The 25626-nt window shown below is 45.5% G+C and overlaps 1 protein-coding gene across 1 annotated transcript in view; it reads left to right on the top strand.

Moving 5' to 3' along the window:
* LOC119459658 (Fanconi anemia group I protein-like) overlaps nt 1-25626 on the top strand; it is an 82870-nt gene that overhangs the window by 44968 nt on the left and 12276 nt on the right. The window contains exons 17-23 of the mRNA XM_049666316.1: nt 6703-6867; nt 6968-7086; nt 7156-7365; nt 7440-7604; nt 14447-14589; nt 16490-16557; nt 18669-18837. Of these exons, the coding sequence (XP_049522273.1) occupies nt 6703-6867; nt 6968-7086; nt 7156-7365; nt 7440-7604; nt 14447-14589; nt 16490-16557; nt 18669-18837 (1039 nt within the window). The remainder of the gene's footprint in view (nt 1-6702; nt 6868-6967; nt 7087-7155; nt 7366-7439; nt 7605-14446; nt 14590-16489; nt 16558-18668; nt 18838-25626) is intronic.

Raw genomic sequence — 25626 nt, 5'->3', positions numbered from 1 at the left:
TGTATCCCCTGCCTTGCATTGATGACGCCCTTGACTGTCTCCGCGGTGCTCACTATTTCTCATCTATTGATGTTCGTTCCAGCTACTGGCAGATTGCCGTGGACGATCTCAACCGCGAGAAGACTGCCTTTGGAACACCCGACAGTCATTATCAATACGAAGTGATGCCGTTCGGTCTATGTAACACTCCTGCCACTTTTAAACGCATGATGGGCTCCCTTCTTCATGGCTTCAAATGGTCTATGTGCCTGTGCTACTTGGCTACGTTATAGTATTCTCCCCAACATTCGCTACGCACCTCGAGCGCTTCTCAGCAGTCCTTGACGTGTTTCGCCGAGCATGTCTGCAACTTAATGCATCAAAATACCAATTCGGCCGTCGCCAGATTACCGTCCTTGGGCATCTCGTTGACGCGAACGGAGTGCAACCAGACCCAGGCAAGATCCATGCTGTTAGGCACTTCCCTGTTCCGAAGTGTGTCAAGGATGTGCGCAGCTTCATGAGCCTTTGCTCGTACTTCCGCCGCTTCGTGAAAAATGACCACTAGCTGAGCTTTTGAAGAAAGACGCTCCTTTCCAGTTGGGCGATAACGAGGCCTCTGCATTCACGCATCTAATCGACCTTCTCACAATGTCGCCCGTTCTGGCCCATTTCAATCCTTTCGCGCCTACTGAAGTCCGTACTGATGCCAGCTGCCACGGAATTGGCGCAGTACTAGCACATTTCCAGCGCGGCAACGACCATGTTATCGCTAACGCAAGCAGGCTCCTCTCGCCCTCTGAGCGCAACAATTCCATCACTGAACGTGAGTCTCTGGCCCTAGTTTGGGTGGTTGCGAAGTTACGCCCATACTTATATGGCCGACCCTTTTCCGTTGTAACAGACCATCACGCGCTTTGCTGGTTGTGCTCACTGAAAGATCCTACAGGAAGACTTGGTCGCTGGGCGTTACGCCTCCAAGAATATTGATATTCTGTCATCTACAAATCTGGTCATCTACACAAGGACGCTGATTGCCTGTCTCGCTACCCGGTCGACAAGCCTGACGATGCCGACAGAAGTAGCACCAACAGCATTTTCTCTGTCTGCCTTCGCTAACATCGCCGATTAGCAGTAACCTATCGCTGCGAGCACTCATCGAGCGTGTGCACTCTACACCTACCTACGCCTCCATTCGCCGATTGTCCTCCAGGGCAGCATTCTGTACCGAAGGAACTTCCTTTTTGGCAGACCTGATCTTCATGTCGTGCCCAAACATCTACGACGGACTGTGCTCTTTGAGCTCCATGACACACCCACTGCAGGACACCTTGGGGTAACTCTCACGTACGACCGCGTCTGCCGCCGCTTGTATTGGCCTGGTCTCGCTCGCTGCGTCCAATGCTATGTTGCTGCCTGGGGTCCCTGCCAGCGTTGGAAAATGCCTCAGGTGCTCGGCCCCTTCCCCACGTCATCCTCTGGAAACAAATGGGTAGCCATTGCAAGTGATTATGCCACCCGATACGCCATCACGCGAGCTCTCCCAACCACTTGGGCCACTGACGTCTCAGGCTTTCTCTTGCGTGACATTTTCTTGCTTCATGGCGCTCCGAGACAGCTGCTTACTGACTGTAGTCGTAACTTCCTGTCGAAAGTTATCGCCGACATTGTGCTTTCCAGCTCCACTCAACACGAGCTGACTACCTCATACCATCCTCAAACCAATGACTGATGGAGCGGTTGAACCAAACCCTCACAGATATGCTGTCCATGTACGTTTGCAAGGACCACCACGACTGGGACACTGCCGTTCCTGATGTCACATTTGCTTGTAATTCTTCTCGGCACGACACTGCCAGATTTTCTCCATTTTATTTACTGTACAGTTGCGAAGCGACCTTGCCCCTTGATACTGCAGTTCCTCCTGGTGCAACCTCAACAAGCGAGTATGTGCGTGACGCTATCACCCTCTCTGATCATGCACGCCAGCTTGCCCGTACTCGACTGACGGCCTCACAAACCACTCAGCAGCATCTGTACAAGGCCCGCCAATATGACGTACAGTTTTCGCCTGGTGTGGACGCTTTCTCGTCACGTCGGACTTTCCAAGAAGCTCCTTTCGCAATACACGGGGCCCTACCGCGTGCTGTACCAGATGACGCTAGTGACATACGAAATTGCTCCTGCCACTTTTACGTCACCCTCTACTCGGCCATCCAGTTATGTCGAGGCGTACTACACCGCTTCTGAGTCTGGCCTTTAGTTGCTCCGGGACGGCGCTTTTACCGCCGGGGGTAGTGCTACGGTCCAGCATTTACGATGACGAAGAGGCGAGCAGTGTGCAGACGACGACGATTCGAGGCTAGCGTGGGCTGTTGGCTCTTGGCCAAGTGCGGCGTATTTATCTATAAATATACTTGTATATAACTTCTCATCTGTGTCTTGCTACGTAACAATATTGATCATTTTTACCCCTTACAACTCCTAAGGAACACCAGTTCGAGTTTTATAAAACATAGCTACAATGGCATAGTGAGCTCTCTCAAATGCGACCATTCCTGCTCATATGGATATATGTACTGATAAAGTATGCCTCTCTGAACGCCGTGCATAAGGCTAATTTTAGGTACAATTGCGTCATGCGGGGTGCAAGAACGAGGCCATCAGCGCACGCGACACAGGTGTAGTCGAGTAATGGCTTTCTTTGTCTACACAATGTTGCCAAAGTAAGGTGCATGAGTAGTATGATTGCAATGATATAAGCAGTAACGCTATAACATGTTGTCGTTACATCAGTTTCAACGAGCAACCCCCTTTGAGCCTTTTTAAAGAGGTGTCAAATCTAAATCGAGCAAGGTCTGATACGGCGTCGAAAATTTCGGTTGTCATTATGCATTGGTTCAACAGACGTCTTGTAAGTCAATTTTTTCACAGAACACCCACATGGGTTTATAAAGTAGGCAACGGTGCTGCAGGTAAGTTCGAGCAGCTCCGAAAAATCAGTCTGCCACTTATAATACTTGTTGCAGGAGCAGTGCACTTTTCTTGAGCAAGTCGAGGATAGCTTGTTTCGACTTCAAGATCTGTGTTGTTCCGAAACAAGCGGGGCCATAATTTTTCTCGCTGATCGAGATCGCTTGCAAGATACTAGCCTAGTCCTCAAGCTTTAGGGCATTGCGTTTAGTACTACCACCTCTACCGCTACTCTTACTTGCCACGCAGTACAGTATAGACCACTTATAACATAACCGCTTATAGTGCAGGACTGGATATAGTATGGTCTTTTCAGACTCCCATTAATTGTCCCATAGCACTCCTTGTATACGCATACCGCTTACAGTGCAGCCGCGTGAAATGAAATACCAGTTATAATGCGGCTTCCGCGGGAAAATCTCACCGACAAGGGCGGTAGCGAGCACGCTTCTCAACGAGGTGCGCCCACCGATGGGAGAGGAGATCAACGAGGGCGATGCGGAGGAGGAGCATGAGTCCAAGGGCGATAAAATCGGCGCCGCGCGCCGTATGTGCGAGGGAAAGCGCGCGGGGGACGCGCACCTTCACGGAGAGTGAACGCACAGCGGAGAGCGAACGCGACTTCCATCGCGCGAAAGGCCGTAGGGGTATGGGAGGGAAGGAGGGAGGGAGGGAGGGGGGCCGACGCTGTGCTGCGGCACCAAATGCAATCTTGCAACCGGGCGCAAGGGGAACTGGCGACGCAATCTCCCACACGAAAGCAGCAAAGCGGGAAGGCAGCGCGGGAGGGCGGCTTCTACTCTGCCACCAATTGGGTTTGTGCCTGTGCCGGCTGTCGGTGTTGACGCGTGCACCGTATCTTGAAAGCGATTTCCACACGGCTCTGACCTTTGTATGCGCTGTGCTTACGCTGCTAAGTTTCCGTTGAAGCGATAGACCGCACGAACCTTCGCTCGCTGCGGCGGCCGCGTTTCCCCACGCCCCCGGTTTGACAGTTCTTTGTCTGCGGTCATCGAGTCTATTCATGTTTGCTTGTGCGCGTTCGCACCACGCTTGTTAATTCAGTTAGTAAGCGAATGTGTCAAGTTTATGCAGCCGATAAAACTACTATCCCTACTCCTTATAGCTCTCTGCTAATTTGCTATAGCAATTGATGCTTCGCCTTTCGGGTGAAACTGAGACATTTTTTAAAATTATTACTTTGTCTGCTTCATGCGAAGATCGTGGGTACTTTGACATTAACCTTTCACTTTCGTAAATTTAAATGGATGCAAATCTCCCAGTCGCACGCTTCGATTCTCGGATACGCGCGGCTGCTTGGTCTACATGTTTTGAATACGTGCAGGGCTTGAAAATCGTTGTTTTGGTTATAGTGCTGTACTGCTTATAGTGCAAATATTCACGACTCCGGCGACTTACGTTATAAGTGGTCTACACTGTACCAACAAAACACCCAATCGGGCGCTGATGCAGGGCACGCGCAAGGTACAGAACTATGCTGTGTAGAGTGCACAATGCTGTGCACCTATACCTGGGCCCACTAGTGCGCCAACTATTGCCTCTGATCAACACTGCACTTGCTAGTGTATTGCCTCTGAGATCTGGCAACACATTTTGGAGGGCATGGCGAGCTGAATTTCTGCTGTAGGAAAAGATGCTGTTCCTCTTTGGCAGCCGCACAGCACGATTTGAAAGCTGCATTCACAAACAACGGTATGTATCATCAACTTGACCGTGGTGTCCGCAGAAGTTTCAATTTATTGCCTCGGTCTTCTTTGGCAGCAGCAGTGAAATTTTGTTATGTTGAGTTTAAAATTACATGGTGTTCTATGGGCATGAAGATAAAATGTTAAATACTTCATTATATATCAGATTTTGGTTTACAGTTAAACCTGGATATAAAGAAATTGACAAATTCCCGAATAGCTTCGTTATAAAGAGGATTTCGTTATATGCAGGTTCGGCACGAAAATTCGAAAAAGAAACGCTTACCGTATTCACTCGATTGTAACGTGCACCTGTTTTCCGTTTTAGTCGAAGCACTTATCCTTGGAATGTCACACCAGGTACTGGATGCGTGGACGCGTGTCGTTTCGCACAAGCGGGAGGCGTCGGAAACGAAGAGACAGCGACACAATGGCGTTGTAGCGTCGTATAGTGTCATCTAGTGTCAGGGTAGTGAAGTGAAGCGCAGAGACTTCCGCAGCAACTAAAGAGTGGCGCTGCCATCGTGTAAAAAAAAAAAAAAATTTTTTTCTTTTTTTTTTTCTTTGTCACCCTCAACTGGAAAAGGAGAGTGCCGGCTTGGCGGGCTAGGCCAGCTGCAGTAAGTGGCGGGATCAGGTTTGAATGAAGGGAGGGGGAAAGGTCACGCCCGTGGGGGGAAGATCGCTGGTCGAGGGATGCAGGCCCGCCTCTCGCACACACGCACATGTGCGCTCGCTCTTGCCTCGCAGTCGCCATGAATTCGAGCGCGCCAAGTGCGACGCCACCGCTTCGCATTCTGTCGCGGCGGAGAAGGTGCTTCCGGTTGCTGCTCGCACAAAAATGACAAAATTCGCGGTGAAATCTCTAGGTTGTCGGCGGGGAAAATTAGTTATTTCGAGGGGGGTCTCCCACTGCCACTTCGTTATGTAGAGGTCCCAAATTCATGTGCTTCTATGGAGTAACGACGGGGAATAGAAAAACTTCGTTATATCCAGGAATTTGTTATATGGAGGTTCGTTATAAGCAGGTTTAACTGTACAGTAAAACCTTGTTAATATGTGCCTGCTTAAAAAGGTAATTCCAATTTAAATATTGTCACGATGAATCCCCCGCCCTGTTGCCATTGAACCTTATGTATTAGCTGACCGCTTAAGCCGTAGTCGCCTAATGCATGCCAAACAGTTAGTGCGTAGTATTTACGTCATTTTTCGCCGCGTCCAAGTGTGGAATCAGTGAAATGTCAAGTCTTCAGACCATAGCTAGCAAAATTGTGGTGCACGGTACTTTCCTGGACTACAGTTGCCACCGATAGTGATGTCAAAACATGGTAGCCCATGACGTCTTTCTTGCTTCCATAGCTTCTAGTGCTTCTACTGTGTCGTCATTGATGTCGACGTAGATGAGGGCCCTTCCGTATCAGATGCTGCTAGTGCGTTGACTGTCGTGAGGGATTTCGCAGAGAAGTTGAGCCTGATGGAGAAACTGGCTCACGGCCTACCTGAGTTTGAGGATGCCATTATGGCTGCAAGGCAGCCCCGACGGCAAGTGAAAATCATAGAATTTTTGCTGCCTGCTGCGCAAATAAAACTAGTCTGCATGCGTGTTTAAGTGAGAATTAGGATTTTTTTTTTTTTTTTGGCCAGTAAATCTATAGCTGCACATCCGCTATTGTCGGTTAATTAGTACATCACTTAGTGTGTACCTGATCCACGTTCCCCGCCAACTACGCATTAACAAGGTTTTACTGTATTGAAGCTCGTTATTCGAGGTTTAACTGTATTACTAATATTTGCTGACTTAAGTATAAGTATATTGTAATGCACTTGACTTCTGTTATTTTACTCTGGAGGGATGTATGAAATTGCTTAAAATTTTTGGCAAGTGTTCACAAAGGGCATTTTTTGAAGTTAACGTGCAGTCAAATTAAAATGCAAGTCTTGTCTTTGGGAATCGTATATAAATTGAAACATTATAGTTTGCTGCCCAACACATTTATGCAATGTTTGTTTTTTTTCTTTCTGTCTTTATTTCTCTCACTTACAGAGTCAGCTTGTCCTTGGTTGCCATCGGTGCCTCATGGTTGCAAAGAAACATTCTCAAGGCTCTAGTGATGATGGACAAGGAAGCAGTGTGCAGCATACTCTCCAAAAACTCTTGGGGAACCTAACAGATGTCATGGTGGATGCTGAATTGGAGGCCTTCTCACTGGTACTGCATCTCGAATTACATTAGTGTTGGAAAGCTTCCCTTTGTCTTTTTGCATCATTTGGGACCAGTTTCACTTGAGTGTATTGCATTCTGATTTCAGGACAAGATGTCTGACTTTAGCGCAAGTAGTGTTGGTCAAAAGAACAGACTCATTGCAACAGAGCTAAGAAATATTTGCGAAGCGCTCATTGAGCACACCCTGTCATGTGGAAGTTGGAGGTAGGTGTGAAAGATTTTAAAAAAATGAAAGCTTTTGGAGTGTTTCTTACTTTGTGTACTTACTTATAGCGCCAGCAGTGCACAAGTTGCCCTCAAGCTCTTTGGGCAGCTGAATGACATTGAGCAGTTGCTTCAAAGTGCTTCCAACAAAAAGAAGGACAATAAAGCTAATGCTTCCAGCAAGAGAAAGGATGTTAAAGCAAGACCAGCACCACGAAAAAGTTTGCCTTCGCTTCTTAGCACAAAGTTCCTGGGGAAGCTCTTACAGAACCTTTTCTGGTAGGTGGCAGAATAAATTCATTTTCTTTTGCTTTCTTTAGACATGCTGTTAATTTTTTACTTAATTCTTGTAGCTCTTCATCTGAATACAGCGGCCTCTCGGAACTGTTGGAAAATTCAAGCTTCATGCAGCACATAGTTGGTGCAGCACGGCATGAACTTGGGAAAGTCCAGGATCCTGGGACTTTTGAAGCCCTTTACAATGAACGCCTTCTCCAGTCACACTTCAAAATTTCCAGGTGAGTCAATGCAAGTGTGAGTGCTAAGAATGTGTTGCTGACTCTTCAGCAAAGAGGTGCTTACGTCATTACTAATGAGGCCTGGAAAAGTATTTTACAATTTGTAATGTATTGGATGTTTCAGCAGCTGATTAAGTTCACAGCAGGAGCCGCCAAGCTTAGCTTTAATTTATGTTTATATCAGTAGGAAAGTATGCTGCGTGTAATGTAACAGCAGTTGAATTGGCTTTTCTGTAAGCATACTTTTTCCCGTTTTGCTATGCTGCTTTGTGCATTATCTATACATGCTTCTTCCTGAATCCTGGTGTCATCATGTTGGTGGTAGTACAGGTAAACCTCAATATAACAAAGTCGGTAAAATTGGTAATTTGCTTCGTTATATTGAAATGTGATCTTTTATGCAAAAATTACAGTCGCCGATTCACACGGAAGGGGCCACAAAAATTTCTGAATTATTAGGTAATCGTAGAAAGCATATTAAAATTTTTTTTTTAATTGTTCAATTTCAGAGTTGGCGACGAAAGCTACGGTTTCATGCCGTGTCTTCGACATTGTTATGGGGAGCATTTACTCAACAGTAAATGGCTAGCACTTGTCTAGCCAAGACTGCACAGAGTGCACAGGTTTCAGCAGGTTTTCAGTCCGACAGGAGAACCTCTGACCCAGCCGCAGGACGTCTTTGTCTTCGCCATTGCTTGTGACATTATCCCCGGCCGGTGAAGCACCGTCCCGGTGCTTGTTGTGGTCAAAATGGGGTATCACAGTTGTAATGCTTGAGGCACGAAACATGTACGATGTCACTTCGTGGTGTGGCTGTCGATGAGGTGGATGCCATGGTAGTTATCTCATAGGTGACAGGAGTCACGTGGCGCAGGACGTAGTAGGGCCCGACGTACGCCAACATTAATTTTTCACAGAGGCCAACACGACGAGATGGGAGCCAGAGAAGGACGAGAGAGCCCGGTGGAAAGGCAATATCTCGGTGTCGACGATCGTAAATGGTCTTTTGTGCGGTCTGCAATGACGAGAGACGAGCGCAGGCTACTGTGCACGCGATGAGTGCACGCGTGATGGCATCTTGTCCATAAGAAGTCGGGGACTGGGAGGCTGGATCAGAAGGGAGCAAGGTCTCAAAGAGTAATAAGGGATAGCGTCCAAAGATAAGATAGAAGGGTGAGTAGCCGGCAGTTTCATGACGCGATGAGTTGTATGCAAACGTGACAAACGGATGGCTAATGTCGTGGTGGTCATCGGAAACGTACATGGAAAGCATGTCGGTCAGTGTTGAGGCGTTCGGTGAGTCCATTGGCTAGAGGGTGAAATGAGGTGGCAAAGTTGTGATGAGTAGCACATGATCGAATTAGATCGTCAACCACACGAGACAGGAAGCAGCGACCGCAATCTGTGAGTAGGTGACGTAGAGCTCCATGTTGGAGGATGGAGCTCTACGTCACCTGGCCCATTCGATAAAACAACTCGGTTGGAATGTCAATTGGCTGAAGGAGACCAGCAGGTTGAGTTGCCGGTTTCTTGCGATGCTGACACAGGTCACAAGATGTTACGTAGCGGCGAACGCAACGATGAAGGCCCTTCCAGAAAAAAACGTTGTATGCGTTAATAAGTTCTGGAGATGCCTAAGTGCACAGAAGTTGGGGCGTCAGGAAACTGGACAAGGACATCCCTGCACAGATGATGCGGGACAACGAACAGGGGTTCAACGCCGTCGGGGTGCCTGTTGCGGCGGTAAAGAACATTATCCTGAAGCAAGAACATATTGAGTGAAAGGTCGAGGGTGCCGGATTGCAGACGGTCAATAAGAGAGAGCAACGATGGATCTATACGTTGTTCGTTGGTCATATGGATGAAGTCTGTTATTGCTAAGACGTAGGTGTCGGGGTCTGTTTCAGTGGAGTCGGATGGTTCAACGAGGTGGCAGGATAGGCAGTCGGCGTCATTGTGTAACTTGCCAGATTTGTACACTACCGAGAATGTGTACTCCTGTAATCGTAATGTCCAACGGCCAAGCCTCCCTGTGGGGTCTTTAAGTGTTGAGAGCCAGCAGAGCGCATGATGGTCTGTTATGACCACGAACGGCTGTCCATATAGGTATGGACGGAATTTCGCAACAGCCCAGACAAGAGCTAGGCACTCCTGCTCAGTAATGGTGCAATTCTTTTCCGACTGACAGAAGACGACTGGCGTATGCTATCACACGGTTGGCTCCATTCTGTGTTTGGGCGAGCATAGCATCAATGCCATAGCCGCTTGCGTCGGTGCGAAGCTCTGTTCTAGCAGCTGGGTCAAAATGAGCCAGCACAGGTGGTCAAGTGAGGGCAGAAATCAGCGACGCAAAGGAAGTCGCTTGGTCATCGCCCCAAGAAAAGGTTGCAACCTTTTTGAGTAGGTCCATGAGGGGTCGAGCAATGACCGCGAAGTTGAGAACAAAGCAGCGAAAGTAGGAGCAAAGCCCAAGAAAGCTGCGTACTTCTTGCGTGGACCGTGGAACTGCGAGCTTGCGGATGACACGGACTTTGTCAGGGTCCGGTTGGACACCAGTAACATTGACTAAGTGTCCAAGTAATTTGATCTAGCGGTGCCCAAAGGTGCACTTAGATAAATTGAGCTGGAGGCCAGCCCGGCGAAATATGTTGAGAATGGCCGACAGACGAAGGAGGTGGCTTTCAAAGCTGGCTGAGAAAACGATGACGTCGTCCAGATAACAAAGACAGGTCGACCATTTAAGACCGCTTAGAAGAGTGTCCATTATGCGTTCAAAAGTTTCAGGAGCATTAGACAACCGAAAAGGTATGACCTTAAATTGGTAGAGGCCGTTGGTTGTGATGAATGCGGTTTTCTTGCGGTCACGGTCATCGATGACAATTCGCCAGTATATCGAGCGGAGATCTAGCGACGAGAAATATTTCGCACCGTGGAGGCAGTCGAGCACATCAATTCGTGGGAGAGGATACAGATCCTTCGTTACCCGATTGAGATAGCGATAATCGACGCAAAACCGCCAGTTGTTGTTCTTCTTTTTCACAAGCACTACACGGGATGCCCAAGGGCTAGAGGAAGGCTCTATCACATCTATATCAAGCATTTTCTCAACCTCCTTTTGGATGACTTGGCGCTCAGAGTGAGACACTCGGTAAGGGCGCTTGCGAAGGGGGCTAGCATCTCCAGTATCGATGCGGTGGGCCACGACATGTGTACGGCCTAGTGGACTGTTCTCAAGATCAAAAACGGCAAGGTAAGAAAATAGGAAATCACGGAGTGCTTCACTGTGGGAAGGTAAGAGGGCGGGGGATATCATTTTGTCCATAAGAGCCTTCGTTGGCGCCGGTATGACAGGTTGGGTCACGGTCTCAGCGTCAGCAGCAAATGCAGAAACAGTACATTCTTCCAGAGGTGACAGTTCAGCTAGTGAAATTCCTTGAGGAAGAATTTGGGTCGAAGTGAATTTGGGTCGAAGTAGATAAGTTGAGGACTGGAAGCAACGTTCTGTTGTTGGAAACAACCACTATGGTATGAGGAAGTGTGATTTTGCACGAGAGGATCAGATCTGTGAGGGGAGCGACCACATATTCACCATCAGGGACTGGGGGAAACGGTGACATAAGGACGTAGGTAGCAGCTTGAGCGGGTACGCGTAGAAACTCCACGGAACGTAGGCGAGTGTTACTTGATGCGGCGTCATCAGGACACAATGGCAGTTTGAGCTGCAAAATGCCAGTAGATCAATGGATGAGGGCAGAGTGGGCGGTCAAGAAGTCAATACCAAGAATGACATCATGTGGGCAAACGTCGAGAACAGCGATGAGAACTGAAGTGTGGTGGCCAGCAATAGTAACGCAGGCAGTGCAGATACCAAGAACCGGTGTTCGGGTGCCGTCAGCTACTCACACAGTAGGAGAGAGAACGGGTGTCAGCACTTTTCATAGGCGGCGGCGGAACGTACGACTCATAACAGATATGTAGGCGCCAGTATCAATGAGAGCAGTAACGGTCACGCCGTCAATGAGAACACCGAACAAATTGCGTCTTGAAGTAGGGGTCACTCTAGGTTTCTCGTTTTTTTTCGGTCCTTGTCGTCAATGCAGCCTTACCTCCCGGAGCTGCACTGGCTAGTTTCCCGGGTGGTATCCAGACTAAGCCAGAGAGGGAGCGCGACTGGCGACTCTGAGGTGACGGCGATCGGCTAGACCAGTGTCCTTGTGCGGCAATATTGGCGTTACGTCGATTCAGAGCGCGATGATAGACGATGAGGTTCACGGGCCGGAAGGTGGTCGTCGAGAGGAGATGTGCTAGAATACGGGCCACGATCTTGGCGGCGGTCACTGGGGAAGCTTGGTCGGTAACACCAACAATTGCAGCAGTCAGGCGTCCCGGTTCCCAGGACAAAGGGCTGCACTAGGCCGCTTGTGCGCAGGAAAGCCCAGCCACGAGCGTGATCTCAGACCAGGTCCGCACGGTAGCAGAACACCCGGTCGCCAGTACCCGAGCCCCGAACCGCCGGTCTGCGAGCTGCCGTTTGAGACTTCCGCTCGCTCTCACGCTCTGCGCATCGCTTCTTTGTTTGTGGCACAGGGCCACCAAGCTATATTTTGGTGGCCAACTAACATACTATGAAGTTGTGTCAAAGCATATTGGTAGAAAAACATAACTTCTAATTTGCAGCTGTGACAAAAAAGAGCACAACACTGCTCAGTCTATTATCGTCTGTCCTAGCATACTTTGTATTTTACCAAGGCTAACGGAATAAATGAGCAGCTACGTACTACTAAGCAAAAAGAGAAAGAAAAAGCATTTACACATAAATGTGAGTGCTTTTTTCATTATTGGTGTCTGATCTACCATTAGTGACCATTTAATTGGTGACCAATTCACTGTATGGGAAAATCAGAGGTGCAGGCAGCTATGGAGAAAGAAATGCAGGTAGCATATACTATCTATTCAGGAAGGAACAATGCTGGCTCATAGTGTTTCATGTACACAAATAAACTGTTTAGAAGCAGGAAATGCTCTAGTGCTTGAGAAATGGGATTTCTGAGGCGGGGCAAGAGATGTGCATAGGAGCTCATCCGAGTTTCTTTAGATATAAGTGTTAAAAGGTTTGAATGCTTATGATACTATACACAGAGGGGTATCAAAGGAAGCCAACAAACATAGACACCAAGGACAGCATAGGGGAAATTACTTGTACTTACTAATTGAATTAAAGAAATGATAAATTAATGGAAATGAAAGTGGATGGGAAAAAAAATTTGCTGCAGGTGGGGAACGATCGCACGTCTTCGCATTACGCATGCGATGCTCTTACCATTGAGCTACTGCGGTGCCGTTTTCCCATCCACTTTCTGGGGTATTTATGTTTTACAACTAGAACTATAATTCTGGGAAAGTTAGCCAGCGCCACCCCTCACAAACCTTAGCGGCAGATGTGGAACATCCTTTCTGCCACAGGTGTCACAAGTACGTGATCTTTTTGGGTGATGGCAAACAGTCATTAAACCCACACATGCTACACAAAGGGGATTCACATGGGGACTCCATGACGTCATTTGCGGCGTACCTCCTCTTGCTCTACTGATAGCAGCAAGGTCACGCACTGCCAGTGAACAGATTCATGCACGAGGGCTGGGCATATTTCCCTTGCCATCATGAATGCTTGGCCTTGTTGGCATGGCAAATATTTGTTTAGCGCAAGTACATGAAGTACTGTCTTGTCTATTCTATTTTTTCCATGTGCTTGTGCTCAACAAACCTTTTTAAACACGTATTCCCCTCCCCGCTCACCACAAAGCGTTCTTAGCTTCGGAACAAACATTCCCCCATCCCCGCAGGGAATGCATAAATTAAAACTTCACAGCGTTCAAAGGTGTTGCTAAGGTAGGGAGCCTTCAGTGCATGGCTTCACTGATTAACTTTTACAGGCACTTCTAGACGTAGTCCACCAGGTAGAGATTCCTGCGGCTTTGCCACCTGATGAAGGCGTGATGTCGTCATGTTGTGCACTCCCCCTTGCAGAAGGGAGGTGGATTTCTCCCTCGTGTGAACACCCTTCATTGTACTGCAATATAACTTTCCTATAACGAACCTGCATTTCAGTTTCATCGCTATTTGAACAGGATCAATGCAACAAATGTTTTAGCTGTTTTCAGTATCTCAGTTGAGGTTACCAGGTTTGTCTCTAATGTGTAAAAATTTGCCAAGGGGGTGATTCCACATGAAATATCCCAGACCCCCAAAGTGAGCATCACCAGTTCTCTTGGAAAAAATTATGTTGGTGATTTGTGAATTAGGTTTCACCAATGTATTTTGGTGATAACTAATGCAGGAAATTCATAAATGTGTCCACCTATGACATCATGGGAAAGAATAAGAATGCCAGTAGAATATTCAAAAATAAGATTTGTCATTGTACCTAGTTCACACTTGAGTTTAAAAAATTTACCTCCAACCAACATTTGCTTCTTCGGAAAAATTTCAGAGGGCGCTTACATCACCAAAATAATTTTTTTCGTGAAAAATATTTTGGTGAAACCTCATTCACATGATAGCCATCTAGCCCAATTTTTTTCCAAGAAATTCGACGGTGGTCGCTTTTAGGGTCTGGGACGTTTCGCGTGGAACGAGCCAAGTGTGACAGACTAAACATGAACCTGAAAGTCAGGTATGAACCACACTGTCATTTTGGGGGAAGGGAGAGTTGAGTAAGGTCTAGGCAAATTCTAGTGAGGGTAGACAGGATAAAAATTCAATGGAATGCACAGGCACCACACACAAGCGTTTCATGGGCAGCATGCTTGAGACTTCTAATTCATAACCCTTCTTAATTCCAGGGTTTTTCTTGAGGTGTGCAAGCAGAAGTCTAAGGAATCTGACAGTGATATTGCTGCCATCTGTATCGAGAGCCTTGGGAGCCTGGTTTCCAGTGTGACAAAATATCATGTTGATCACCTGCCACTGTTACTTGCAACTTTAGGTATGGTTGCCTGTATTCAGCTTCAACTTCTGCTTTTCTAACAACTGCGTACTTTGCGCCGGTGCGCGCTGTCGCGTGAACCGTATCTTGAAAGCCATCTCCAGACGGCTCTGACCTTTGTATGCTTTCACCGCTCAGTTTCCGTTCAAGCGATAGACCGCACGAACCTTCGCTCGCTGCAGCGGCCGCACTTCTTCACGCCAGCGTTTTGACAGTGGTTATCTGCGGTCATCGAGTGTGATCTATTCATGTTTACATGTGCGTGCTGACACCACGCTTGTTAATTCAGTTAGTAAATGAATGTGTCCAAGTTTATGCAGCCGATAAAACTACTATACCTGCCCGTATAGCTCTCTACTAATTCGCTATCGCAATAGATGCTTTGCCTTTCCGGCGAAACTGCGACATTTTTTTCTTTTTTGAAACAGTCACTGTCCTCGTCGGTGGAGACATCGAGGGTGTAGTCGGCGCCGCTTAAACAACCTAAGTCGCCGCGACCGTGTCGCTAGTTAACCCGTCAATAAATAAACGCTGGACGCGTGGAGCCAACCCGAATGCACTCCCAAATGGCTTGCCGAATGTGTCGGTAACATGGCCGACCACCATGCTATGGTGGTCGGCGACGTCTCAATGCCAAAATATATTTATTTCCGCTCAACTCGGCGGTCAAATTAGCGCGCAGTCGTGCAGTCGGAGTCCGAATTATATAGAATGGCATACCTTAAGGTGTCTGAAATTTCAGTCGTACTTATACTTTAAATTTATGTACCAGTGATGGCACCTCAAAGTAGTCCGAATAATCGAGCTTGTTTGAATTACTGGAGTCGAAATAATCGGTCGATGCCAGTTGTGAATCGGCCAGTTGCTGAACAGAGGCTTCAGCTTCACGAGGAAAAACAGACCGTTGAAAAGTACCTGGTGTCGTTTGAAGCAATGACTGAGCGTTACGAGGGGCTCATCAAGGCTTGCCTGGCTCAGAAAAGCATTGATGCCATTGAGTCTGGCCAGGTGTTTCTGACTGATGCTAGAGCCTTGCTGAAAACATAACAAAGTGTCAGCTGTCAATGAAAAAAATCATACGGTGTAAAGACATCTGAGCAGCTTCACTCAACTTCAAATAAACTAATTACAGCACCCTGTGTGAACCGGTTAGTTGTCTTCATTTAAATTAAAGGGAAACTCATGTATTTAGAGGCAGCTCAACATTGTTTTACAGCAAGCAAATACTTTCTGGAATAACGCTTGTCAATTTTAAGTGTTTGAAATAGCTTAGGACGTGTCCAGCAGCTGGCATTTATTAGCTCCAAAGTGCTCCGGAATCTGTATCTGGATGCTCCAAACTGCTCCAAATTTAAGATTTTGCTGCTCTAAAAATTGCTCCAAATCTCAGTTTGTCATTGGCACCACTGTTAATCTTTTGTAGTGGTTATGTATCAGTAATGTATACATCATGCAAGAAGTGCCAGTTCGTTTTAATTACAAGAGCATCTCTAGTACATCCATGTTTACTTGATTTTTTACTTTTATAGCATCATATAGCATTAGCATAACCACTTACTTGCATCAGTAAATGCACTCCTTTGTACAGACTGCAGTGTGATCATAAATGGCGCCATCTATATGCTCATGAAATGTTCTGTTCTTTTGTAAACTGGGATATCTTTCTGTATGCAGGGAGGAATCAAAAAATATTTTTTGTAATAATGCTGTATTGGAATACTTATGGGCACTTCATTTTATGTTTCTGGTTTGTCCATTTAACCTCTTAGCACAAATTTCTCAGTTGCAGTTTATGTGTCAGCTTTGTGTGCTCTGTAGGTTTAGGGCTAGGCACCCTAGCAGATTGCTCAGACACAATGAACACTGCCGAAAATTTTCATTCTCTTTGTTTCTTTTTCAGAGGGCATAGATTCCTCTGAAGTTCTGGATCTGACTGAGCTAATCAAATCTCAGTATACGGTGTACAAGGTAAATGCATTTGCTCTTGTTATACCTGAGCCACATGGGGACAAAAATGACATTGAATTGTTAATGATATTTTTTTTTTTAGGCAGAGATGCTGCACATCTAAATTTAATTACAATTGACACGATATCTTCTGACATGAGCAACTTTAGCAGACTAATTAAGAAATAAACATGCATTTATACAAGTTTGATCTACCTTCAGAAATAGTGAAATGTAAAACTTAGCATAATGATATGGTGCCATTAGCATAAGTTTGTTGCCTTTTTTTTATTACAACATTGTAACTGTGTGATGCAGTTGCATGTCAAGTTACATTCAAAGCCCAAAAGCAAAATGGCACCTGCTGTGTCAAAGCCGTTACAGCGCTGACGTGACAAAGTTTGCCATGCACAACTCCTGACATGAGCCTTGTAACTGAAAGTTATGTGTAAACTAGTATTTTTTACATGATAGACGCTATTCCAAATGCTTTATTTATATTGTACTGCACAAGCTATGGTGACGAGAGTATGTATTTTTCAATATAATGAGTTCTGGCAACACATTAAATAGCGAGTCACATTAAGGCAAAAGACATTAGGGTTGTCACTGTGCCATCACCCAAATGGCAATAAAATTTTAGTCACTAGCAAGTTAATGCCATTTTTTGCACCCTTGTGGCACAGGTATTGCTCATATCTCAGTCACATTCCTTGAGAACTTGTGCATAACTGAATAAAGTTGTGATGGCACAAGTAGTGCTATCGTTGCCTAACATTTTGAAACTGTTCCTTGCATTGAAAGGTAATAATAATGCTAGCAATTCAAAATGTGGTGTATTTAATCATATTTTTAGCCAAAAATATAATTAAGTACACCAACTTGAGAGGTTTCACATAGCTCTAGTTTGAGGGAAGGTGAGCATAAAATGTAACTTTTTTTCTTTCCTCATAATAAGCACAATTTACTCGGCTGCTGCAGCTTTTTGACAGTTTTTGCATCACTGCTGCATTCAGTTGCATTTTGCTCCTATGCTGTGCATTGTGTTGCCTTGGAGCTATCATTCGTCTGTGCTCGATTTAACTCTTACTGCATGAATTTAGACAAGCCTTTGTTTAGGCCAGATATGCCTAAACTAACCTCACTCATAAAAAAATGCTTCGTTGCAAATTTGTGAGCAAAAATTGTCGCGTATCATATATGGCACACCATGCAGCTAGGGTATATTTTCTGGCCATGCAAAAAGACATTTGAATTGCAGAAAACTTGATACGTTGCTTTAAGAAATGGGGCGTATTTCTCACAGCTCCAGCTAGTATACAAGCTTCATTGAAATTTGATGACGTTATCTTTGATTGGCCTATTCATACCTTCAATATCTAGGCTGAATCATTTATAGACCTTGATTTTATGTTAATTTTTGCTTTGGATAGTCATTATGAGTTTGGTAAGCCGGCAAAAAAACCCCTTCTTCCAAGAAGTATTTGTTGCGTCGAGTGTAGTAGGTCCTGGACCATGGCAGGCCTTAAACTATCTTTATCATAAACACTGCTGGCATTTTCATTTTCTTACTCATTCGGCACCAGGAATAGTCCTAAGAAAAAGTATAGGTCATGCAAACAATAAATTTTTTTTCCAAGTTTGTTCTTTCGCGAGGAAACATCTCTACCTGTTCTCCAAAAAACAACCCATAACAGCGTGCTGTATCGATCGAAGCAACACAGCATGCAAAGAGTAATAAGCACCCTGATATTTTTGTTTGCCGATTTCAGTTGTATAAATTGTGGAAATAACATGTTTATTTTTCTAACTTTTTGCCTCTTGTGTGATGAGGTGCTGCCATACTTTTTTGAAAGGAAAAATAATTAAACATTATTTCCAGTTCTAAAGTCGCTATATATTTCCTTGCTAGAGAAGACATAAATTCCGGGTGAATATGTAGCATTTTCTTTCTTTTCGATTTTGTTATGCTAGAAGTTCTACGCGTATCTTATATGATACACCATGTGCTAAGAGGTTAAAGGCCTGCAATGGCTTCCCGTTTGTTTATGGACGTCTGTGGGGACCTGTTTATTGTCTGTTTTGTCTCATCTGGTGCATGCTGTTTTAAACTACACTATTACATGCTGCAGGCACTGGTGAATGATATCTTGTGCCAGTCTGAAGACAGTACACGGCTGAAGGAGCTCATTCCCATAATGCTCATCTGCTGCTGTCTGTGCCGATTTATTGAGCCTGGTTCCCTACTGTTCGGTGAACTTCAAGATTGGATGAAGGAAATCTGCAGGGAGCAAAGCATAAGTAGGCCTTTATTCATTACTTCTTTCACTCTTTCTCTTTTGTAATAGAAAATATTTAATGGTGGGCACCTGCAGATGTGGAGCAGTACTGCTAGTTGTATGCTGTTCAGTGAGTGAAGCAGCCACCCTCCTTTTGATATTAGTCAGGCAGAAAGCTGTTGTGCTGTCTGCCTACCTTTGCCCACGGTTAAATGTGTTGTCACTTTCACGGAAAGTACGTAAACGCAACAATGTACACTCGCCAACTGATTTTTCGGGCACATTGAAGGCTGTTAAGTGTATGAATATTCTGTAGGGCTTCATTGAATTACTGTATATACTTGCGTAATGAACGCACTTTTTTTCCCCAAAATTCAAAGCAAAGTTAGGGGGGGTGCGTTTATTATGTGGGGTAAATTTTATGGGAACTTTTTTCGAAACAGCAAAAATTAAAAAGTAAGACAGTAATTATTTTAAAAATGCATTAGATAACTCATCTTTGCAGTAAAAATGCACATATACTATTTGCAAATCGGAACCACCAGACCTGTCGTCCTGGTCGCTGGCCGCTTCATCCACATTGTGGATCTCGCAGCTGCTTCCAACCGTCTGCCATTATCACAAACATCACGTTGAACTGCTGCTTTTTTTCGGCACTCGATTTGACAACAACGCTGCCTGCGTCTCTTTCCGCGACCGTCCTGCTCATCAGCATGTGAAAGTTTATTGGTGTCTGATCAGCGTTTCCGTTTTGTGAGCAGATGAACTCTCTGTCCCACAGCAGGTGTATAACTCAACTTGGGGCTCATCGCACACAGCAAAACCAAAGACGGGCACAAATGCGAGTAACGGACGTGTGAATTCGACATTAAGCACAACTAGGCTGACTATGCCGACCAAGTGCAGGCCGCCCCTTCTTCACTTGGACTCTCCCATGCGCCGCGCCCCCATGCTTCGCTTTGCATTGCACGCGCTCTCTGTGCTATTACATCAGAGTAAAGTCCATAAACTGCGTAAAGTAACTGTTGCAGAGAGCCAGTTATGGTTTTTTTTCTCTCTAGAGTCTGCAAGATGCCTTTGCGCCGGTACTGGCAGCAAGGTTGTGAGAACAGGTTGAGCGTTGTCATGGTCGCTCTTTCTGTCAGACCCCAAGCTACCGCGATAACACGCAGCCTGTTCTCACTGCATGCTTACCGCTAGTGTTCTCTTGTCTTTGCTTTGCTCTCAGCTTCTTAGTCAGCAAACCCACCAGCCCTGCCAGTGTGCCGCTACGGCATGTTTGCTGCTAGCATGTATGTGTAGCATACAGAAGTTAGCTGCAGAATTTTGTTTACACGATCTCGGCATTTCTCATGTGGCATCATTATTAAGTATTTCCAACACAGCGACGGGTATTCAGATAAAGTGCGCTTGCTTTAAACACATGTGCGAGAGTAAAGGATTCTAGTCTCTCAGGAAAACTACAGCACGGCCGTTCGATTGTGGGACTGCACAGTAGCAAAGGTTGAGGTGCGTTCATTATGCGAGAGGAAAAAAAATAATGTTTTTTGCTACCAATCTGCGGGTGCGTTCATTACACGAGTGCATTGATTATGTGAGTCAATACGGTAGTATCTACATTTAAACCTCGATATAGCGAAGTATATATTTCACTGCCGCCACATAAGAATACCGAGACAAGAAATGGAAACTTCTGCAGATGCAGATGGTGGAATAGTTGAAATAAACGCGGCTGCTTGTGAACACATATCTCAAATTGCAATCCGCGCGACCGAGAGCGACCGCCGAAGTGGAGCAGCATCGTGTTCCACATAAAGCCCCAAGTGCGATCAGATCCTATCCTACCTTTTTCACTGTATGCTTTAATTGCAAGTGAAAACGTGCTAGGGTGAGCCGAGAAATACAGTGGCTTGAGTAGCCCCGCAGGAGCAGAGTGGGCACCTAAGTATGGCTGTTTTCGCTTCGTACCGCCGATGTGAAGATACAGTAGAACCCTGTTGTTACGTTCCCGGGTGCTGTGTTTTCCCGGCTGTTATGTCGTTGTCGGCCGGTCCTGGCACAGCTCCCATAGAACCCAATGCATTGGTAACCCCGCTGTTACGTCGCAACTGTGGGGCCGTTCCCGCATCATGCGTTGCGAACTGCCACCCCGCGCTGGCCCGAGCGGCCATTTTGACTTTTCATGTCGCTTGGCTTGGTTACTTGACGATGGCATTGGCAGCCCAAAGTGCCGGGGGCGACACTTGTGACGTATTTTCGGTTTTCGCCAACAAAAGTATGGCCCTTGAGATCCGTATTTGCTATCTAAAGATGGTGTCTGTGACGCGTTGCGGCCGTAAAATTGGTTTTGGCTCATAAATGTTCCGTATAAAGTCCAAGGGCGATAATGCCGTCGCCGCGCGCCGTATGCTATATGTGCGAGTGAAAGTGTGTGAGGGGAGCCGACGACCGCGTCTAAATCTTACGCGCGAAAGAAAGAAAAGCAGGGAGGAAGCGTGCCTTCGTCCGTTGCGCTCGAGGCACCGGCGAGGGAGCGAGGGGGGAGGGATAGCGGGCAGCGTTGTGCTCTGGCATCAGCTGCGTACTGCGCGGCGGCACGCGGTCACACGGGCCGTATCTTGAAAGCGATCTACGTTGGGGGCAGAGTTTACACAGTCGTCGGCAGCTCGTAGCTTTGTGCGTGCTGTGTGTTCTCGGCGCTCAGTTTGCGTTTAAGCAATAGACAACAGCACAAAGGTCACTTCCCTCGTTTCTGCAACGGCGCTTAAATTCCTCATGCCAGCGTTTGACAGCGCGTGTCCGCGCTCATCGAGTGTGATGTGTTCATGTTTGCCTGTGGGCACTGACACCATGCTTGTTAATATAGGCGAATGTTTACAAGTTTATACGGACGATAAAACTACCATTCTTACTTTGTATAGCTGTCTACTAATTTTTTATCGCAATCCATACTTCGGCTGTCGGGTGAAACTGCGACTTTTTTTCACACGTAAGAATTAAAATAATATTGTGTGCTGTTCAAGACTACTCCCACATTTCTCAATTTTTCCTGTTTCCCGGCTCCTAGGTTTTTTGTTCTTTTTGCGGTCTCATGAAAAACGTATCACCGGGGTTCTACTGTGTCATCGACATGGCATGAAACCGAATCTTTCATCGCCAACTCATATTAAAAAAAACACTGCATATCCATGGGGTGAATGATGATGAGTGGGCGAAGCTCCGGAGGGAATCATCGGTAAACCGTGAATCTTCCGTGTAATTCGCCCAGTCTCGCCGCACTAAATCGAACGATTGACTTCCACCAATGACACGCGCCATATGTGACGTCATTCCTATTTTATAACAGCGCCCTTCATTATAATTGCACCATCTCCCGCTTAAGGGGACGCTAGCACAAACGCGTTAGAAACGTGCAGTACTCTCTCGTAAGGGGGAGAGGCCACAGCGTCTTACGCAGCCGTTTACACATGCCGGAACGTGCACCGCGTTTGCCGACGCCATCACATGACTGCTGAGAGAGTATAACCCCCGTATTCATAAACGCTCCTCGACTTGAACTTGACTTGCCACCGCCTTCAACGCGTTTCGAACGCACTGCCCAGGGCGGTGGCAAGTCAAGTTCAAGTCGAGGAGCGTTTATGAATACGGGGGTAAGGCGGAGAGGCCACAGCGTCTTACACCAGCTTCTTACACGGGCCGTAACGCGCTAGCACAAACGCGTTAGAAACGCGCAGTCTTTCGTTAATGTTGGGTATTTATTGTCATCGTGGTGCGTGTCCATGTGCGCTTCGTGGCGTAGTGGTTAGCGCCGCGCTTTTGAAAGCGAGGGGTCCCTGGTTCGATTCCGCGCTACGGACACAACTTTCGGAATTTTTTTTTTTCATAAAACTAGACGTGGCTACCTACTACGACGACGACTACTACTACTACTACTACTACAGAGAAGGGACAGACCCACACCCTAAGGAGCTTCGCCCCTAAAAAAATTTTTTTTCTCATTAAACTTTGCTTTTTGGTGGCGCCCTCCGTGTAGAAAAAAATCTATTGGCGGCTGTGCTTATTTGCATGAAAGGTCACATTTCAATGTATTGCCAATTTTACCTACTTCTTTGTATCGAGGTTTAACTGTACTCCAAATTTTGCAATGGTCAAGGCTGCTGAAGCGAAGTGCAGAGGTTGCATGGGCAACCTTGACTGCAGAACAGTGTAAGTTTAGACTGTGTTGACAGGCAAGCTTTTACCATTTCAACCAATATGCACACAGATTGTTTAACTTGGTAAGCGTTCATAGTAGCTACTGGCTGATTGCCCTCATGTCCAAAATCCACTTCTACACTTATCGGTCTATCTCATGTGCATTATCTCACACCTCATCGTTGACGAGTTCTACTCGTACCAATGTAATTATGGCGAGCTTTATTTGACAGCTTGCTGCCTGTTACTCCACTGGCTTATGGCGCTTGTTCTTGAGGCATTTTGGCAGTACATACCAGGTCATAGTTTTGGTGAAATGTTGTTTCGTTATGCACTGTGGTAAATTATTCCTTACTAAACATACACAGTATTCTGAAAAATTTTGTGACTGCAATATTGAAATTGGTGGCTTTAAAACACACCTGAATTTAAAATTGAGGATGACTCGACTGACCAGCTGCACTATGTAGTTGACAATCAATGAAGAGCCCTGAAACCTCAGTCAAAAATATTTTTGTCAACCTACAGCTTAAAGCATTATTCATGGAAGGTTATTTCTAAAAAAAATTCCAAAATAAAAGCTCAGTATTGGCCAAGTTGTAACCATTTAAAGTTATAGAACTCTTCCTAGGCTTCTCCCCCATGTCTATCACTTTTTACGCTTACCGCGACTTACACATAATTTTGAAAGATGTTAGCACGCATCAGTCATGCATAGCAGCAGTGCATTTCTCTCTCCTTCCCTCTGTTTTCATTTTTGTTTGTTATATTACACTCCCAGCTGTGGCAGTCCTGTTCGCTGCATCTTTCCCACTACCCTCATCATTTGTGACCGTGGAGCAGCAAACACACTTATTAATTTACTCAGGCTTAGAGCCACCTGTGAGTTTGAGTGAGCCCCAATGATGCTGAGTGAGACGAAGTGAACCCAAGCGGGCATGAGTCTTAGTGAGGGGAGGTTAGAGTAGCGAAATGTCCTCTGGTCAAGAAACGTCGGGAAAAAACAGGACAGATGCCAAGCAAGGTGAAAAATTATTAAAAACTTCACATTTCAGCCCTCACATTCACAATCAACAAGGTTCCCGTGTGGGGACTGAAATGTCAAGTTTTTAAGATTTTTTCACTCTGGTTGCCATATGTACGGTTCCTTCACTGTGAGTCTTATTCTTAGTGAGTCCCAGCTTCTCTTAGTCTGGATGAGCTTAAGTAAGCATGAATCTCTTGTGATTCTGATTGTTTTTGAGTCCACAAAACTGTATGCCAAAATAAGTTTACATCATTCCTTGGGAATATCTGACTCTGTATCCACAAGTAGGGTCCATTGGTCATGTGTGTTAAACTTGACGAGACCCTTTTCTAAGGTGAAAACTTGCATTTGGTTTAAAATGATTGAAATTCCCTGCTATTTCAATTTTAATACCTTTCTTGCTGTCTTCTGTGCCTTATTTCATAGCCATGCAACCATCACATTATTTCAACACATACAGATTGCATTTATCACACCTGCAACAGCACATACAGAGCCAAGCTTATACTAATTTTTTTTCATTCACCTTATGCTTACTCATTGCTCGAGACGTAGGGTTCTTTCTGCCTCGGTATACCTTGGCAAACCTAATCTTGGAATCCTGGTCACAAATTTTTAATGGCAAGCTATCTATCCAAATAATCCTTCCTGTAGAATTGTCTTGACTTATAGAATTATTTTTTGTTACCTTGACCAAGGATAAATTATGGGAAATTTTACTTCTGTTCTTTGTCAGCAACTTTCTGGAGCTCATTATCTATTAGTATCAAGGAATCATGCACATGCAATAAATTAGCCTTATCTTGCACTTTTGTTGTTATCGTTGTTGTTGTTTGTTACAATGTAGTTATGTTGTCATTGCTAATACGGTGTTGCCATTATGAATCTGGGGTCTCTTACATTTATTGAAGCTGTGTTAATGTGAATAACAATGGTAAACTGAAATTGAACAACAAGCAACTTATTAACCCCTTAACTGCCGTGATAAATTTAAAAAAAACTTTTTAGGACTGCAAAAAAAAAAGGCAAAAGTCATTGTGTACTTTCCTTCTGTTTATTTTCTTGTCAAAATTACAAGCAACAACACATACACATGTGCGAAAATTGCCAAAAATTCACGACAATTCAACTCGTCATCGGCACCAGTGGACACTTGTGACGGCGAGTTGCAAAGTGAACGGAAGCATCAACCGGTCAGCAGTCGAGATAAGGAAGAGACGTTGGGAGTATTGATGGAAAAAAGCAGGAAAAAGACTGGTACAACCGGATCCGTTACAGGTATAGGTAGCTGCACAAGGTAGATCGAGAAGTTTTGAGGAAGACAACAAAGGATAAAGAGATGTGTACAAAAATGCCAGAATGGAAAGCATGTATATAGCATACCTGAGTAACTCAAGCGGGTTGAGTGACCATTTGTCACCGCCCCATTTCAAAGGGGATGCTAATAAATCATCCTTGTCATCAGTTATGTCGTCATCGGCAGTCTAGGGGTTAACAAGTATAAGTGTTCTTTTTCATTTTGTATGATTTTTTGTATTACCAAATGACAGTTAGGAATTTTTTTTGAGTAACAACATTGAGGACACAATA

This window comes from Dermacentor silvarum, chromosome 1, assembly GCF_013339745.2.
Source record: "Dermacentor silvarum isolate Dsil-2018 chromosome 1, BIME_Dsil_1.4, whole genome shotgun sequence".
NCBI classification, from domain to species: domain Eukaryota; kingdom Metazoa; phylum Arthropoda; class Arachnida; order Ixodida; family Ixodidae; genus Dermacentor; species Dermacentor silvarum.
This window is presented reverse-complemented; position numbering and strand designations above follow the sequence as displayed.